At 32.9% G+C, this 3,213-nt stretch overlaps 1 protein-coding gene across 2 annotated transcripts; it reads right to left on the bottom strand.

The window, feature by feature from the left end:
• Positions 1-489: 489 nt before the first annotated feature.
• Positions 490-2,172, bottom strand: LOC115979172 (stress-associated endoplasmic reticulum protein 2). Of its 2 annotated transcripts, XM_031101143.1 has the most exons (3): positions 2,009-2,172; positions 1,264-1,420; positions 491-783 (listed from the first exon to the last, which is right to left on the bottom strand). In XM_031101143.1, exons 1-3 carry the CDS (start codon positions 2,009-2,011, stop codon positions 737-739), a joined length of 207 nt encoding a protein of 68 aa, XP_030957003.1. In that variant the 5' UTR covers positions 2,012-2,172; the 3' UTR covers positions 491-736. The 2 variants fall into 2 exon arrangements, with proteins under 2 accessions (XP_030957002.1, XP_030957003.1); XM_031101142.1 differs by lacking the exon at positions 2,009-2,172 and having other exon boundaries at positions 490-783; positions 1,264-1,432.
• Positions 2,173-3,213: the final 1,041 nt, after the last annotated feature.

Genomic DNA, 3,213 nt, shown 5'->3' with positions numbered 1-3,213 from the left:
AAAATTAAATGATACAATTTTAACAAACTGTAGAAAATATTTCTGTTAATAACAAGGCTGTAAAATTTTCTCATCCTATCCAACAAAAGTGACAAATTTTCGATATTCCTCGCATATTTCTAAAAATGCAAAATTTTACTTTCGAAAGCTTGACAATTTGATTTGAAAATCTTTATAGTTTACAAAGCTTGACACGCTCGGCATAAATCACCTATATAGTATATACCCCTTTACATGCAATAGATAAATTAGTTAGGAGCATAATAAAGTGGAATAGGATGTCATTTTGACATGAAAGAATTTTGAATGTCAAAAGCGATCGGAATATAATGTCATCTCTCCAATGAATGGAAATGAAAGTTTGTTCTTAAAATATTAACCATGTCTTTACTCATAAGATTATATATTGAAGGAATAGGAATAGGATATTAACCTTAACCTTGTCTTTACTCATAAGTTTATATATTGAAAGAATAGGATAGAATAATAAAACTGAGGAATATACGGAATAACCCCTGTGCAAGGTCTTCCCATTCATATAAGAAACAATATGAGATAATTTATAGTCAATACAACCCTGATAATGGGTATCTTTTATTTAAATTTCTTGAGTACTTCACAACATGCGAAACCACAAGTCTAAATGTATCATCATTTTCCTAGACAGCTAACAAAAAAAAAGGACAAAAGGCATAACAGGAATTCATCTGCTGCCATATTTCAGATCAGGGTATGTTTATGCCATGCCTCCACTTGTTGCTGTTCTGATTATCTGAAAGAGAGCTGTTGCAACAATGACAAAGACGTCGTAAGTAAACCTTCAATCAAATTCGCATAAGCAAAATTAAAAAGACCCAAAATAAACTACTGGAATCCAAGCTCGAAAATGGGTTTCGCTATCAACTGTTAGTACTAGAGTTTCTGTCAAGTATATCATCTTCTACCTATGCTGCTACCCATATACAATGGAGGATGCCAATGACAAACTATTCAATCCGTATAATGAGAAATTCCAATGCATTTGACTTGCATACAGGCTTTAGATTCCAAATAGATATCCCTATGCTCAACAATTCAGACATTAGTAATTGTAAAAATTATCAAAACAGACTAGGTTGAAGCTCGATGCGCTAATCATTCAAAGTTAAAAGTTCAAATGTGTAGGAACAAGTTATTCTGTGCCACTCATATGACGACATTGCAAGGTTCAATTATCAAATTTGTGTAGTTATAAAAGTTACCAATGAAGGGGGAAAATCTTACATGAGCCAATGACAACAAAAATGAAGAAGCCGAGAAGAACAGGACCAACGGGGTAGTCCTTTCCCTTCTTCGCGGTTGTTTCAGGCACAGCTCCTCTCTTCATAATGTTCTTATCGAACCTCTCCACCTTCCTATCCGCAAGACGCCTCGAAGTTGTCTGCGCAAACATACCACAATTCCATCATCAAACTACTCAAATAAACAGCACTTAAACAATATATATATATATATTGGTTATAAATAAACAATATTTTGATGCGCGAACACAAATGAAATGCTCCGATTTCCTTTACATTCAAAAAAAAAATTATAACAAAAATATATACATAATTTCGCCTCAAACCCCCCAAATTCAGCTCGATAATTCTATATCTAGATTCCTAATTATAATGGTGTGTGGCTATTCAGATTGAAACAGTGCCTATAAGATCTACGAAAACAAACATCAAAATGTGATATAAATTATAAAACCATATACTGTATATTATATTAACACAATTCATCTTTCTTTATCTAAATATATATCATACACAATGAAGACTATTCATAGAACAACATTATAGATCTGACGCCTCATCAATCAAATCACAACCGTTCGTTCGGCTAGATCAGATCGATTGCAAGATCAAATCATCAAGAACGATAACAGATCAAGAAATATTACAAACTAATTCAACCGGAAACCGGAGATCAAAATAAATAATAACATTACAAAAGAAGAAGAGAAGAGAGAGTGAAAAATTACCATGATTACAGGGAGATCCGGTGGCCGTGCGCGCGTCGGAGAATTACAGTAATGTCTTTTCCTTTCTCTTCTTTTTTGTTTTTCCTTTCCTTTCGTTTGGTTTTCCTCTCTCCCTACGCTCTCTCTTTTTATCTCTCTCGCAACCCGTTTTGTGAATCTACTTTTAGTATTTACGGTTTTTATATTTATATAGCTGCTTGGAGATGAGAGATATTGTTGTGGTTGAGTATCACCACGTCACGTCGGACACGCGTCGCAGTTTAATTGGATGCTGAGATGCACGTAGACTTGATAGAGTCCATGTGGAAGTTGTTGGACCCGCGACGATGACAACCTGTCTACCAAATACTACCTTGTGTCTTGTGTGAGACGGAGACTGCGTCTTTTTTTTTTTGGGTCGGTGTGCTTGACTGTGTCTTTTCAATCTTTTATCTATCCAAACTCCCAAACGCGTTTACAATTTTACTAAGCACCTACTTACCCCTAATTTTTTTTTTTTTTGGGATAAATTTGCCCTTTTTTTTATCACATCTTGTCACAATTTAGTCCATAAAATTTAACGTCCGACATTAACATTTTTTTTTAAAATTTTTTTATAACGATCATTTAAAATTTTGGACTAAAATAAAATTAAGTCCAAATAAATGGATTTTAAATTTTGTAGATATATTTATCCTCTATTTCTTCCTATACTTTCCTAACAAGCCTAAGCTAGTAAATGTTAGTGGTTACCTATGCAAAAGGATAATTAAAAAAAATGTCATTGGCGAATTAACTAATGAAAAAAAAAAAGGAGATGAATTTAGAAAAACAAGAAAATAAAGTTTTCTTCACATTTTAACTAAAATGAGAAATCATCATACTGACCATAATGAGTCCAAATTTATACCAAGTTGGAATAGGGATGAGATTAGTACTTGTTAATTCTTTGAAATAGATTTTTCCAACCATTCTAATTGGAACTTAATGGAATTGACAACATTGCTCTAAATCCTCATCGGTGAAACCATAATAACTACCCAAAAACTTCCTCAACCTATCAACTTACCCATAAACAAAAATTCCAAAAAAAAAAAAAAAAAAAATCATTGAAATCCACACAAGTGAACTCAGTCACTTTTCAAAACCCCTTGAGCCTATAAAAACCCTCATAACCAAAATCTACAAAACAATACTCTTAGTTAAGCTCTATACACTTATATGGG

The sequence above is a fragment of the Quercus lobata genome, chromosome 3, assembly GCF_001633185.2.
Source record: "Quercus lobata isolate SW786 chromosome 3, ValleyOak3.0 Primary Assembly, whole genome shotgun sequence".
Taxonomy (NCBI): domain Eukaryota; kingdom Viridiplantae; phylum Streptophyta; class Magnoliopsida; order Fagales; family Fagaceae; genus Quercus; species Quercus lobata.
Note: the sequence above shows the minus strand (reverse complement) of the source record. Positions and strands in the feature narration are given on the sequence as shown.